Raw genomic sequence first — 14444 nt, 5'->3', positions numbered from 1 at the left:
ATAGCATGTTCATTCCATTATATTTTCATTATTAACAGCGTGGTGTTCAGCCATGTGTTTTTAGCATGTTTAGCCGCAGCTTTTTTAAACGACACAACAAATGATAACATTTCTCACTTTCAGTATTTGATATGTTGCCCTTTGATTGTTTCAATTCTATTAACACATTCAAATATTTTATTTTGCTTTTATTTACATTTTACACAGCATCCCAACATTATTAGAAAGGACTGTAGAGTTTCAGTACGCTTCAGTTTTTATAGAAGCTAATTTCCTGTTTAGATATGCCTTTTCATTAAAAACAAAGGTACTAATAAGCCGATCTGTGTCTGTATGAATACATTCCTGCAGACTTGTGGTTTTGTACATACATACATATATATACACAGACATATATGTGTGTGTTTGTGTAACAGGGACTTATTGCTGCGTGTACGTGTGTGCAAAGCCCAAAAGCAACCATACATTCCAATGACAAATTCAAAGCTTTTCTAGTGGGTCAGATGACCTCATTGCGGATAAAGGGGGGAAATGACATCATTGTAAAACTGTTTTGATAACGTTTCTAATTGCTTCCGTGTTTTAAATGCCAACAAGTCTGGAGGGAAGAGGGAGGGGCGTTTAACACTGGCAGCTCTCAAAATTTGTACAGAGGAAAAACGGTTATGACTATTCATCCATCATTTGAAATGCGCAGCAATCTCTGTCAGTCGAATCAGACGGCTCCCCATTTGTAGCTTTTTGCCATTAGTCTAATAGATCTAATCCATCTTGTCATGACCTCTGATTAAAAGCCCGTGGTCCCATTAAGGCCCAACTCCAAGATTATCCCCATCCTGTACATTAGAAATCAAAGCTCTGGTATTTATGGCGCAGTCAGATAAGCATAAGGGCCGTTTACATGATTCTTCGGTCAGCACACACGCTGTTGTCTGGTCTGCTGTTCATTCCTTACATGGAAGGAATTATGCGCTACACAATCCTCTCTTTGAAGATGAAAGAAGTGACCCCCCTCCCACCAACACCACCACCACCACCATCATCTCTTTTGTGTCGTTTCAGTGGGATTTTACACTGACGTTAATGTTGCTGTTGTGTATTTTGTCGTTTTCGCTGTTTTTACTTAACGTATGCCTTTCCCTCCCTCCTACCCCTCAGTAGCGATATTTCTTTCTTCTCCTTAGTGCTTAAAGAAGCAGAGTAATGATGATGTTGTGGCTGTTTTTACTGTTTTGCTATGAAAAGCTAGACCAAGTGTTTCCCAGCTGTGCATCCTCTGTCTATCTCTCTCACACACACGTTTTTTTCCTCCTGCTCTCTAGATGCCCCATGTCATTTCAACTATGTAACAGCCCTTGGCTAATGGCTGTAATTAATGAAATTATGAAGCCTCTATATTTGTTTATTGTTCTACGCCCTCGAGCAGCTGGCTTGCCAAATGGCAGCGGTGAATGCCTGCCCCCTTGCTCCTGCCATGTCTTTGGACGAGAAATATTTTTAATTGTTATAGGATGAAATATTAAGCGTTAATTAGCCAAAGCGGTTTACTATAAAACTGTGACAGCCTCCATAAATTTTAAGGCAAGACTTCTTTTTTTTCTTTATTTGTTTTTTTTAACAAGGCCATAAAGCCGAAATCCCCTCTCCAGTGACAGACATTAAACAGGCCGCGCCTTCAGAAGCGCAGAGGAGCTGTTTAATGAGCTCGGAAGCTGGCTCAGCATTTCCTCTCAATGGGCTGTCTTTGATTCGGGGCCATTATCGCCCACAAACAGGGCCGCCGACACCATCGCCGCTGTTATTACCATTCTGCGCACAGATGTGATTGGACCTGCTTCACCAGACGGCCCCGTGTCCCAAACCCTGCATCTGCACCAGCAGCTTTACCAGCTCCAGCCCGCCCTCCCTCCCCAGCCACCCCTGTCGCTGCACGCGTGCACACAGAAAATCTGATTCATACCCGTTCATTTTCCCATATTATGTAAACCCAAAACATCTGCGCCTGCCAACTGAGCTTTGAGAAAACACTCGCAAAAAGTACCTGCAAATGGTTTGTGTATTTACGGAATAGGAATAAGTTACTGTCACTTGTAATTAGACGTTTTCAAAATAGAGAGCTGGTATTGGCTCGCGAACAGACATACAAAGTCCTCATTCATGCTCCCTTCTCTCTCTTCCTCCCTCCTGTCCATCTCAGCTTACCGACTGCTTTCTCGTGTGTGCGCGGGGCATGATCGGAAACATTTTAAATGTAACCACACTGTTTTCATCTGGCAAATTCCAACTAAAATTATTCTGATAGGCTAAGTTCTGCCACAGAAACGGTTTCTTCACAACTCTGAGGTGGTGTCGGTTTCAAGCATTTAATCAGCTGAAATCCCATCTCCTTAAATCAGTCTCAATCATACAAGGCAGACTGTTCACACAGCTTCACATATGACCTCCGTGGTTTTACGGACTGACCCGCTTTTTTGTCTTTTGAAGTACAGTTTCCTAACACTGCAAACAAGTTACATGTCTTCTTGTACTTCCTTCCCAGATATACCATCGGGGCTTTTTGCACACAAAAAAATCTCAGCAGTCAAAAGCAATTAGATTCACATTTCTTCAGATTTTCCAGTGATTAGAAACAACTGGTCTGGCCTTAAAACTGTCTGATTCCTAAGCTGGGCCTCCACGCCCAATGTCTGTATGCTCAATTGAAAAATCATGCAGGCTGTCTTCGTCTTGGCAGTGTGCTTAAGCGGTTGTATTGTTAGTGATTTAACTGCCTATCTGGCCACGCTGTTTAAGTAAACCCATGATCAGTTCAAGCCAGCTGCTTTACCCCGGGGCTTGTTATTCTGGACCAAACCCTGCTCGTTACCAGTTACAGATGTTGAGCATGTGTTTTTGCCTTTGTAATGTAAAAAAAAAAATAATGAGACCTTATTACCAAAGAAGGCTGTTGTATGAGGGATTTTGTTCGAGTATATCATTATGTGGACTTTTGTTTCCTAATGCTTTTCTTTTCTGTCTGTTCCAGTTCGACAAATATGGCCCCAAACTGGACAATCCATTCATCAGACATTCAAATGTAAGTTTTTTTGCACTAATTTAAATGTGTTAACAGTATTTGCATATGGCAAATCAAATATTTGACATATTTGAATGTTGCCTTGACAGCATTTATTGTGGCAGTGGCTTTGTGTGTGTGTGTGTGTATCTATATGCTTGAGTCTTGTATGTATGACTGTATGATTTTGTTTTGTGTCTCCCATCTTCCCCTTCCTCCCCCTTCCAGTTCTTCCCCTCCTACCCCCCAACCATGCCAGGCATGCCCCCGCTGCTCCCACACTCAGGACCCTTCAGCTCGCTGCAAGGAGCCTTCCAGCCCAAGGTCAGACCCGCATCCCTTAACCCACTGTCTACAAACAGGAGATTTTAAGGGAGCTTGAGCATAAAAGAAACCACAAAGTGTGCAGACTTTTACAAGAAAAACACTTTATAAGTGCGCAAAAGGAAAACAAAAATTTAAAACTGCAGGTGGACTCCTAGCCTTAGTCACGACAGGCCAAAAATAGGACCGTGATGTCTGCCTGTCCAGAAGAGCAGAAGGGAGGAGATGCAGGGGACGTCGAGGGGCGGGAGGGTGTGAGTCTGGCAGATGCTCAGAGGCTGTGACCTGAAGTAAGCCACCAATCAAAGCTGGCCTAAATCCGCTGGCCCTATTCCCAGAGGGCTCAGTGATGGAGGTTCCCTTTTGTGGAAGGCCCCTCCAGATGGTTCAAAGCACAGTTTTATGCATCCAAAGCCCCTGCTAAGTATTCTTGGAGACGAGCTTGGGGGGATAGAGCTTGGGAAGTATGTTTGTTTGTGGGGCCTGGCGACCCTGGTCACCGTGCAGAATCACCCGATCTCTAATAAGGCAATAGATTAAGGCCTGATTTAGACTTCTGCGGGGACTCTTTGTAGTGCTTACGGTGTAGCCTACATAAGTGGCGACATCGTTGGCGGCATTTTTGCTTGTATGTGGTGCGTTGTGTTAATTACCATGTAGTCCTGTCCTGGTGTTTTATATCCAGTGCCAGCTGATGGAAAGAAATAAAATGCTGGGCCTTTTGGTTATTTTGGGGGGGAGGGGATTTCAAACATATCTCTAGTTTTTCCACTTCGCTGTAATTTCCATCACGTTCATTCCCATAGTTTCAGCAATCTCCCTCCAGGTATTTCCTGACATTTGTGAGTCCTTTATATTGATGCTATGATTATAATTCCTTAAACCGAGATTCTCTCACTGATAAAATTTAAAAAGGTGGCAAAAAAGTTGCCAGAAACACGAATGAATCGATGATGCTGAACGAGCACATCATACTAGTTGTGGGCTGCATTGACCCGATGTATAGTTACATTTCTCAGGAGGTGCATGTCAGGTTAGGCCATGTGAAATGACATGTGTTTCCTGCTGGAGCATAAAACCCCAGGAACAATGTTGATCTAGGATCTTGTGCTCTGCAGACTTGAAGATGAAACGATTAGAGATGTGCTGCTCTGGCATAACTCTGAACTCTGGGAAGCATCATTGCAGTTTTACCTATATCAGCTATAGCTGTGCAAATACTTGGGCGTTAGCTGACCGTAGTGCAGCTAATTATCTGGGTTGGAATAGATGCTGGAGGGTCTTCGAGTAGTTTTGCAAGAAATTCGTCTTACATGCTTCCATGCTATCTCCATAACAGCACTGACACAAAGCATAAGAATAAGGTGAAAACTGGGATTACAGTAATCTTATTCATTCTCTCAGGGGATATTTAAAAAAAATAAATGGAAAAAATGCAATTAACAGTGTTCTACAGAGGACCCTCTTGAGGATGCCTGAGACCCCCTTTGGGAATTATTATATGAGGTCAAATTGTTTTGTATTGTTGTGCCAAGTTCAGTTTCTTTCTTTCCCCATGCAGATGTTACAGATGTGGTTGATCACCATGTATCTTTTTGTCTTTGTCTTTCTCTGTCAGGCATCCAATCCCATCGATGTAGCAGCACGTCCTGGAGCAGTGCCTCATACACTTCTGCAGAAGGACCCACGGGTAAGCATGAGACCGAGAGCATCGCAGCCACTCTGCTCATATTCCTTCTGATGATAGCCACGCATAATCCAGTGCATATGTCTCAAAGAGACATTTCTTCTCATGCATTTCAGTTTTACAGTTAGTAGTATGTGTCTTTGTTGTTTGTAATAATGATTATCTGTTTATCCATACAGATAACAGATCCATTCAGGACATCTGTTAGGGTAAGTAGATGCCTTATCCTTTCCTGTTAAATGCTTCATCTCTCTGGCCAGGCCACAAAGTCTAAAACCTTAAAATTCTTTAACAATTCTCGATTAAGCAAATGCAGGGTTTTGGCTGCATTTACGCTTAGCTTTGAGGTCTGTATTGGGGTTAGATATTCTTAATATGTTGCCTGGTTGCAAATTCTGATGAGTTCCCACTTTGTAGTTTGGCCAGAAAAGCTCTATGCCAGAATCAATTTTTAGCTCCCCATATCAAAGCCAGCAGGCTAACCTCAGTTTCTCTCTAAATTTTTAGAAACCTGGCAAGTGGTGTGCAGTGCATGTCCAGATCGCATGGCAGATCTACCACCACCAGCAGAAAATGAAGGTGCGTGAGACAGATAGTAATGTTTTTAAGGAATCTTGCTGTCATGTAAAGCCAGATACACTATATTGGTTATGGAAAACGGGCCAAATAGCTAACTTATTGAAAACACTACATGCTAGAGCAGATCGAGCTGACTTGGATCTTTTGTTTGGGTCTAAACGTAGAACGATCACATGATTGGAAAGAGGCAGAAAGCTTTAAAAGAAGCAAAGCCCAACACATGAAGGCTCCACTTTAAACATATATTTTCTATAAAGGTTCTCTCTGACTCCATAAGAGAAGGGGTAGATGGTAACAGTAGCACTCGGTATCAGACGCAACATGTGAACACAGAACAGAAATGCTTATACGAATTACTCCTCTCACTGACAGAGGATGGTGTGGCCTTGCCATGGAGATCCTCTGCTAATGCCACTGGCCCTGGGTGTCTCAGGCTTTTCTTGGGCCCAGAACCCCAGTTGCCAAGGATTTTGTTTCCCTAATCAGCTTACATATATTTGTTATAACACAGCTAGTCAGAATTGAGAACATGGAGCCATTGTCAAAGTCTCTGTCCTTCTCTGAGCTCTCACCCAGTGTAGCTGACGATCGCTCACGCTCACTCCCTTGTTGGAAATGTTTCGTGCTGTTGCGTACTGACCTAATTTTCTTTGTCTCCTTCTCTGCTTTTCTACAGCAAATGCAGCTGGACCCTCACAAACTTGACATGAATGGGAAGCTGGACCTGTTTAGTCGACCCCCAGCACCAGGAGTCTTCCCAGGGTTCCCGTACCCTCACGATCTGGCACGACCCCTCTTCCCCTCCACAGGTTGGTCAAGGCTCAAAATACCTACCAACATATTGAAAACACTCAAACTTCAAGCCTCCTAACGTCATTACTGCCTTTATGGAAATTAACATTTTTAACAACATTTGGAAAAAACACTTTTTATTTTCCCTCTCGTGCAATGTTCACATAATTATAGTGCTTTGGTAGCAAGTGTTTTGCCTGTAAAGGGAGTCAAATATGTCTATGAATATGCATGGCTCTCAGTTAGGTAATTGACTGATGCGCCCTGTGTTGGAGGGCAACAGAGAAGAGAACGGCCTTTGACTGGTAATTATGCAGCGGTGTGTCAGAGGCACTCCTGTAATTGGTTCTATCATTAACAATTCATGAAATATGGGTGATGGTAGCAGTGTTTTGTGAAAGAGGCCAACTTGTTGTACATTCAAGAGCTGACCTCACTAAGCTGGTACAGACTCACGCACAAACAAATAACAGCTGCAATGAAACCAGCTGATATAGTCAGTAGCATCACTCCACCAACTCTTTGCTCATCTGGTCCACGTTGCGTCAGAGTTTGTGATACTGCGGCAGAAATGCATTTGTTTAACTTAGGGTTTGGTTTGGCGTAAGATTGTTCCCCAACCGACCAGACGACCGGCCGGATATGGATTATAACACTATTTCATCCTCTCTGTCCCAATAGGCTCTGGACACCCCCCTCCGTCTCCATACGGCCCCCCCTCCCACCCCAGTGGATTCCTGCCTCCTAGCCATTTGGCAGGTAAGTGTAAGTAACCCCCATGTTTATCTTTTTTTTATACATTTATCTCCTCTTTCAACACGAGTCTCTCACTCACTCCTTCTTACACTCATGTTTCAAATACATTAAAAGCCACCAGGGTGTAATTTGAACCAAAGGTATTCCTAGTTTTTGATCTCAGGTTCACTTCAAGGTCGTTGTACAATATCGTTAGCAACAGCCAGCTGCAGTACTGCCTCTTACTTTACTATAATATTGAATGTAGCCATCCTGCAATCAGCCAGTGTGATTCATACTACGGTCGAAAATAACTCTGGAGTCCGGGTTTATTAAAATGGAAGTAGTTTCCAGCCTCCAGACCGATTTGTCATCCCTCATTTGCTCGGACAAACTGTACACAGAGCAGCAGCACACAAGACACTATTTTCTATAAGCATGCCAAGCTTATTTCGTCGTACCCAGGAAGAAGGGAATAATGAAGGGGCGTTCGTGCTGTATGATTCTTTGGTACATTCGGTTGTTTGCATTTTTATTCATCATCCTCAGTTCGGACTGAGACACTGTTTAAGTGTCAGTCCATTCTGTGCCTATGAAAACATGGTAAACTGAGGATGAAGATTTAGTCAACAAATGGGAATTCATGTGTGAGGCAGAGGAGATTTCTCAATTCTTGTCTTTTCTAATACGTGAAAAGCTCCAGAATTAAAAATCCTTGACCCCTAATCGGTTGGCAAGTTGTGCATTTCCTGATGGATTATTTCCGATTTAAAGTGGGACTGCAAATTCTTAGTTAATGAGTCCCGTTCGCTGACTTCTCAGACTAAATATTTGTTATCCCTGTAAATTTGGAGGCTATAGTCTGTGACTGATGGAGTCCATCAGATAGTGATTCACCAGTTAAATCACTGTGCTCTGTCTAGGCTAATTTCCACAGCTCCTAATTGTCTTGTCCTACCACAATCCATTTCCAGCTCAGCTCCAAGAACTCAAAACTGATTTCCCCACCAAGCAGCATCATTCCACAAGCCCCAGCAGGTCAGAGACACTCCACTCCAGTTAGTGGCAGTGAATCCAGCATCCAGGCAACCTGGCTACTGCAGGATTACCAGGCAGAGAGCTAGGGTCGCAGCGCTAGAAAACCACGGCTCGCTTGTAAGAGAAAAGCCGAGTGGAATGGGTTGGTGTTGGGGTGAGCACTGCTAGCCAGCCACCCCCCCTTTTGCTAATCCCTGTTTGGCATTTTGCAGATCCTTTCAGTCGCTCCAGTTCCTTTGGCGGCCTCGGCAACCTTTCAAGCAGTGCCTTCGGAGGATTAGGCAACCCCTCGCTTGGTAAGCGTTGGCCCCCTCTCGTCCTCCTCCTCCACCGCTCCCCCCTTCAATCTGGCCCCTGTGGCCAGTAATAGAATAGAGCAGGACAGCGTTAGACCACAGGGAGAGCCAGGAGGGGAGAAAAAAATCTAGACACTTAGCTCTAGTTTCTGTGTCAAAACAGTCCTATCCCAGGGAGGCCCAACAAGGCAGCACAGCACACCACAGCAAACCTCCTCCCTGCCTCCACTTCATCTACCAACTAAGTCCCTGACAGCCTGGCTTTAATCTGGCTGTGTTGCTGCCAATAGGCACTCTTAGGTCTGCTGTTTGGTGGTAATTCGTCTATTAATTATTTGACAAGCCCCTTCTGCACCACCATGGAGGGTTTTCTCTTTTCCCTTTGCATCCCTTCTCTATGCCTTTCTCTCTTTCTCTTCATCCTTCCTATTTTTGTGTGCCAAATCGGTCACCCTGTTGTGAAAATGGATGTGATTGGAATAGACATGCCGTGGAATGCTAAGGTTCCCCTTGGCTTTTCACAGCTATCATCTCCAGAGGGCAGTGAGTCTCCCCTGTTCATCCGGTGCAGAAAAGGAAGGGAGGGGGGGGGACCTTTAGTCTAAAAGCAAATGAGTAGGGGTTTTTTCTCTCCAGTTCAAGGGGGAGGGGGGCATTAACCTCTAACTCTTTCAAACAGCTTCAGTGCTTCAGTGAGAGAACCTCCAGAGACAAAGACAAAAGCAGCTTTTGTTGTTGAGTCTTTCTCATCTTATGTGTCCTCAAGAAGGTTTTGTGCCCAATTAACTTACAGTGGGTCCCACGCCTGTCTGCTTCTTTCCTTCAGGGTCCAACAGCATGTTTGGCACCAAGGAGGGGCCGGGAGGACTGCCCACATTTGGCAGCCCCCACCACGACACCTGGAACCGACTTCGACGAACCCCGCCGTCGTTCCCCACCCCGCCGCAGTGGCCCAAAACCGCAGATGCTGAGAGAAGCAGCTCCGCCAACAGCCACGAGAGAGAGCGAGAGAGGGAACGGGAGAGAGAGAGGGAGCGAGAGAAAAGAGACTCGTCGATTGGCAAAGAGGAGAAAGATAAAGACCGGTGGGTGAAACACACTTTTGGTTGTATGTTTTTGTGTGTTGCTCACATCCAGTATGTAAAAACCGACTCCTGAAATAAGACCACAATAGCGACTATGATAAACCAGCATTATTATACATACAAGCTGATCAGTCAGAGCAGAGCAAAGGAAAAACAGCGAATGTTTTTTTCTAGGTGGTTACAAGTCGTATCCATGGAAACTGAAATATATTGAACAACCGGCACGCTTATAAAAGAGCACGACGCGCTGAGAGAAGCTATTTGTCAAAAATTAATTGGAGACATTTCTATGAATGGTACGGCAGCAGAATGAAGGGTTACCGTCAAACAGAGAACAGAGGGATACAAGAGCAAGGCAACTCGTACGATTTAAAAGAGAATTATAAGGCAGATTTTATTGTTGAGAATTAATCAGACACTAACCAAACACGACCTACTGGCAAAAATAAAACTCTTACATTGTGCCGTTACAGGGATTCTGTGGATCGCAACCGCCACTCCAACCGCTCGTCTCCGGCCTCTGCACCAGTCAGCTACCAGATCAGCAGCCTGATTCGCTCCAGCAGCCAGAACTCGAGCGATTCAGGTCGGCATCACAGCGGCAGCGTAGACAGGGTCCGCGAGGCAGAGAAGGAGCTACTGGAGCGACACAGAGAGTCTTCCGCACTGGCTGATGTGAAGGTGAAGGAGAGTCGCTCGCCGGGCAAGGAGATGCTAGAGAGAAGACCCTCAGAAGACTCCATCAAACCCACTCAGCGTTCCCCTTCCCCCTACTCTAAGACAATGATCAATGAGCAGGGCATCAAGATGGCAGGCGGGCCTCTGTCTACGCTCAAGGACAGCGAGAGGAAGGAGCCCCCACCTGCAGAGCTCCTCCATAAGGTGAAAAATGACATGAAGATTAAGGAGGAGAGGAAGGAGGAGCAGGAGGTCATGGTGGTTAGTTCGGAGCCGGCCCCCCAGCCACCGGCCCAAGCTCTTCCTCCTCCCGTCAGCCAACCGGGAAACCCGCACCACCACCATCCACCTTTGTCCCAGCAGCCCCCACTTCCTTCACCGCGTGGTAGTGACATCTCAGCACCTGGCCTGCATGGTGTCCCCATGGCGCATTCTCTGCCTCTTTCCATGAGCGCCATGCCTCAGATGGGCAGCCTCAACGTGCTAGACCGGGCTCGCATGGCTCCCTTCATGGGAGCACTTGCAGGAAGAGAGCGCCTGCCGCACACAGCCTTTCCCTGGGATCCGCTCAGAGAGGCCTACCGCAGCCTGGATCTGCAACGCCGCATGGACTTCCAGCTCAGGCCTGAGCCGGGGCATCGTTTCCCCAGCATGTACGAACAGGAGCGAGCCTACCGCGAAAGGGAGGCTCATGACTACTCCCACCACGAGCACCTGTTGGAGGTACGCAGGGAGCACGAGAGAATGCGACAGCAAGCCGAGGAGCGAGAGCGCCTCCACCTGAGGGAGGAGCTGGACAGAGCACGGCTTCATCAGCTGCACCAGTCCCCAATGGAGGGTCATCTACCACACATGCCCCCCTTTATGCCCCACCTAGGCGGCATGCCCTACCCCAGACTCAGCCCCTCCACAGGACACAATGGCCCTCTGAACAGAACACCCCCTACCGCCGCACTTAGCGCACCCCCACCCCTTGTGCCAGCTGGCAGTGCCAGGCCAGCCTCGCCCCGGAGGACTACCCCCCTCACAACCACCCAGGACCCACGGGACTACTCCCCATCACGTAACCCCAAAGAGGTAGAGGCTCGGTAGCTTCTTGGAAAAGTGCAAAAATGTCTTACAGGGCGCTTTCACACGCCCCCGCTCCTCTAATCTGAAAGCTTGTTGTAAACAAAATGCACTGCTCTTCTCCACCAGAGAAGAGCAAAAGTCCCTAAGGGAAAGGGTATGATTGTACAAATTAAAGGTGTGTAAGGCTAATTAAGCACATGCCATGACTTTATTTTTAGTGGACTGGAGGTCGAATAGCGTCGGTAAAGAGAACATAAATATGTGTATGTTTATTGCCGACTTAAATATTTGATAATTATTAATATATTAATCCAATACCTTTTTTTCAACTTTGTGCAAAATAGAGGTCCTCAAATGAGTTTGTACATTTCCTATCCTTGTTCCATGTATAGATATCATTTCTATGAATTTTATGTATTTTGTGCATTAGTCACGCCTTTTACAATATTTATCCCAGTTGATTGTGAGACATATCCCTTATGACCCACTGTAAAGACTGGATTTTGGTTTCAGTAACTTAACCTCATGGTACCAGGATATCCTCAGTGATGACAATGTACAATGCTACATTACCGATTTGTTCTGTTCAATTGTTTTGCCTTTGAGATATGCAGATAAATATATATTATGAGGTCTTTGTTGAGTCTCTGTAAAGAAAACAGATGTAAATAACTTGTTGCTATTCCTTCGCTGCAAGTTTACCATGTAAATTTATTAGGCTTTTTAACCATTTCTAGAAAAACAAAATCAAAACGAAACACGGGAAAATCACCTGCCTGCTGAATATTGCGGAGAGAGACAAGTGTGGCCGACGGACAGGAAGTACGAAGGGAGGGTGTTGTAAGGAGGCCTAAACGGATCATCTGCAATCTATGCAAAGAAGCACACAGCACCCTGCAGAAGAAATCACCTGGAGGGAAAAGACCATACCGGTGATACTGAGAGCAACCTGGATTTAACACCTGTTTATATTTACAAATGAAATAACGACTAAATAATTCAAAGACTTCCAAGTCACAAACTGGACCAGCCCCAGATAGAAAAATGAGGACACTGTTTAGTGGGCGGCAAAAGGACTCTCTCTGTCAACCTTGTGGTGTTGTGCAGTTGTTTTTCTTAGACTCTTGTATACAAAACAAGTAGAGTTTTAGGCGTGCAAAAAAAAAATGAAAATGAACATTCATGGTTTAAAACGTACGGAATAAAGTTTGGACCTAATGTCAAACATTTCCTGCTCATCTTTAATTCTGGCGCTCGGCGCCGGCTGCCAGCTGTGACTTTGTCTGTGAGCCGGACCTGCTGAGTGCTATGTGTATGTGAGGTTGATAGGTTTGCCGGCGATGCCTTAGTTTCTAGCATTTAGAGCATTTACTCATCTGATACCAAGATATTACTTTAAAATCATAAAGCCAACTGACTTGGCTGGCAGAGTAGCCTAAGCCATCAGATCATTTGACCGTAATCTGTCATACATGGGCTGCAGAGCTCTTCACAGGGATCGATGAGATTGGGCCAAGGCAATACAGGCAGGGACTAATAGAACATTGATTTTGTATGAAAGCAGGTTTTGAGTGTTTGTGTTGCAGGTAACCGGTATTGACTGGCAGCCCAGCGGCATATTGACCCGCGGTCTGGACTCATTAAGAGGAGCAATGCCTGGGAGGCAGGCTATCAGTTGGTGGAAAAAGAGGCTCCCCTCTCTTCTCATATGCCTCCTCTCCTCGTGCACACCACTCATCTCCTTTTCTAATGAGGCCGGAAGGCACTCTGGAGTGGGCCGCAGAGGGAGCCCTGAGGTGCCCTGTCCTGTTATTGACAAGACCTCGGCTGCGCCTGCTGCCTGAGCAGAGACAGCCAATTCATCCCGATAATGCGCCGACTACTCATCTCGCTGCTGTGCGCCGTGAGGCCCACCAATCCCAGTCCCATGGTATCAACCCATAATGACAGCGTGGATCAAACCGTGGCCAGGTCATTAGGGGATGTTATTGAAAATCAATAGTGCTCCTGTGTCTCACGCACTCCAACAGGGTTTTTAAAGGGCTCCTTGAAAAGACTGTTTGCCAGAATGTGGTTGGCGTATTGGGAAGACTTAAATCACTATCGCTTTCAATTTAGCCTCTCGGTAATTGAACCACATATTCTTCCTATGGGTAGCATCTGTCAGTGGCCGGCCTCACTTTAGCTCTGTGTGCTTTCAGTCCTAATAATCTAGTCAACAGCAGACACTTAACCCCTGTACCTGTTACCACATAGGGATTTTTTTTCTTCCTGTAACTGTTATTTACTAGGCGAGCTTTAGTTGGAGAAAACCACACACCTTAGATTCCCCCCCACCCAACTCAATCACTCTGTCCTGTGCTCTATCCATTTTACGGCTGAGTGTGGAACGGCCCTCCGGAGATGAAAAGCTCCATCAATTTCACTCATCGTCTGGCAAGGTCAATTTATTTCAGCACACAGTCCATCATCAGATGGGAATCAATTGACACATTGCCTGGCATATCCAACCCAAGGTGGATTATTACAGAGCTTGCAATTGTCAGCTTCTTACTAGAGCTATTATTCATGTGTCCGGGGGATTTTTTTTCTTTCTTTTCTTATTTTTTGGAGATTTTGTACAGTTTTCTATATTTATTTGATCACAATTTCCTATGTGATGGAACATTGTTACTTTGACGGGACTTAATGTAAGAGCGTGTCGCAAAAAAAAGCGTCTGGTTTTCTTTGACACATTTCTCCACTGTAATCCCAATTAATAGGATACGGTGGTATCTGAGGTAAGACATTGTTTTATTGTTCCACTAATCCCCTTCATTTATCTGTGAGAAACCTGAATGCTGAGGGTTTGGGATTGAATTTTCATGGTCTCAAATACCTCCAAAAAGCGCTTGGCACAGTGCTCACCCCAGATTCAGAGAACAGTGGAACAGGCCTTAAGGGGCTTTTATGGAGCACAATGGCAGCTAATAACACAGTGCCAAGCTAATAAGATGGGCAGCTCTTCCCCCACTGATAAAACATGTATGAAAGCATTTTTGAGCCTCTATGTGGTGGCTCCCAAGATCCTTTTTTTCCCCCAGCGAGAGCTAATGCATTAGTTC

The 14444-nt window shown here is 45.4% G+C and overlaps 1 protein-coding gene across 9 annotated transcripts in view; it reads left to right on the top strand.

Annotated features, from left to right (window-relative positions):
• Positions 1-12565, top strand: part of fbrsl1 (fibrosin-like 1) — a 288815-nt gene extending 276250 nt beyond the window's left edge. For 5 of the 9 annotated variants that reach the window (XM_085293336.1, XM_085293335.1, XM_085293333.1 and 2 more), the window contains 10 exons: positions 3026-3076; positions 3284-3379; positions 4998-5069; positions 5246-5275; positions 5574-5645; positions 6322-6454; positions 7119-7202; positions 8423-8506; positions 9333-9591; positions 10065-12565. In XM_085293336.1, the coding sequence (XP_085149462.1) occupies positions 3026-3076; positions 3284-3379; positions 4998-5069; positions 5246-5275; positions 5574-5645; positions 6322-6454; positions 7119-7202; positions 8423-8506; positions 9333-9591; positions 10065-11361 (2178 nt within the window). In that variant the 3' untranslated portion in view covers positions 11362-12565. The remainder of the gene's footprint in view (positions 1-3025; positions 3077-3283; positions 3380-4997; positions 5070-5245; positions 5276-5573; positions 5646-6321; positions 6455-7118; positions 7203-8422; positions 8507-9332; positions 9592-10064) is intronic. The other 4 variants (XM_085293334.1, XM_085293337.1, XM_085293341.1 and 1 more) reach the window with 4 other exon arrangements.
• Positions 12566-14444: the final 1879 nt, after the last annotated feature.

This window comes from Mchenga conophoros, linkage group LG12 (assembly GCF_057382185.1).
Source record: "Mchenga conophoros isolate Kocher_MC1m ecotype Shallow Benthic linkage group LG12, M_conophoros_male_GT1.1, whole genome shotgun sequence".
Taxonomy (NCBI): Eukaryota; Metazoa; Chordata; class Actinopteri; order Cichliformes; family Cichlidae; genus Mchenga; species Mchenga conophoros.
Note: the sequence above shows the minus strand (reverse complement) of the source record. Positions and strands in the feature narration are given on the sequence as shown.